The sequence below is a fragment of the Penaeus monodon genome, chromosome 20, assembly GCF_015228065.2.
Source record: "Penaeus monodon isolate SGIC_2016 chromosome 20, NSTDA_Pmon_1, whole genome shotgun sequence".
Lineage (NCBI taxonomy): Eukaryota > Metazoa > Arthropoda > Malacostraca > Decapoda > Penaeidae > Penaeus > Penaeus monodon.
The window spans coordinates 44647265-44647540 of NC_051405.1; the positions used below are offsets into that span (position 1 = coordinate 44647265).

Genomic DNA, 276 nt, shown 5'->3' on the forward strand with positions numbered 1-276 from the left:
CGTCCGTGGCGGGCTCGGCCAGCGTCGTGGCCCAGAGCTCCTCCTCCAGCTCGTCCCTGAACTCGGGCGGAATCAAGGTGGCCTCGAGAGCCTCGTCCAAGGGCGTCCCCGGCTCCCACGGGCCTCCTGCGGGAAAGACATTGCTCTGAAGTACTTTCGGATGCGCCTGAGCCTTCGAACTTGGAGTTCAAGGCGAACAAATGTAGGAAAGGTGTGAGCAAAGATGAAAATTCCCACGTTGCATATATGTCAAGTTTCGATATTTAATTTCCATAC

At 56.2% G+C, this 276-nt stretch overlaps 1 protein-coding gene across 1 annotated transcript in view; it reads right to left on the reverse strand.

Annotated features, from left to right (window-relative positions):
- The window catches only part of LOC119586015, a gene marked incomplete at its 5' end in the record, with an annotated part of 5286 nt that overhangs the window by 458 nt on the left and 4552 nt on the right, over positions 1–276 (reverse strand). The window contains 1 exon segment of the mRNA XM_037934724.1: positions 1–126. Within this exon segment, the coding sequence (XP_037790652.1) occupies positions 1–126 (126 nt within the window).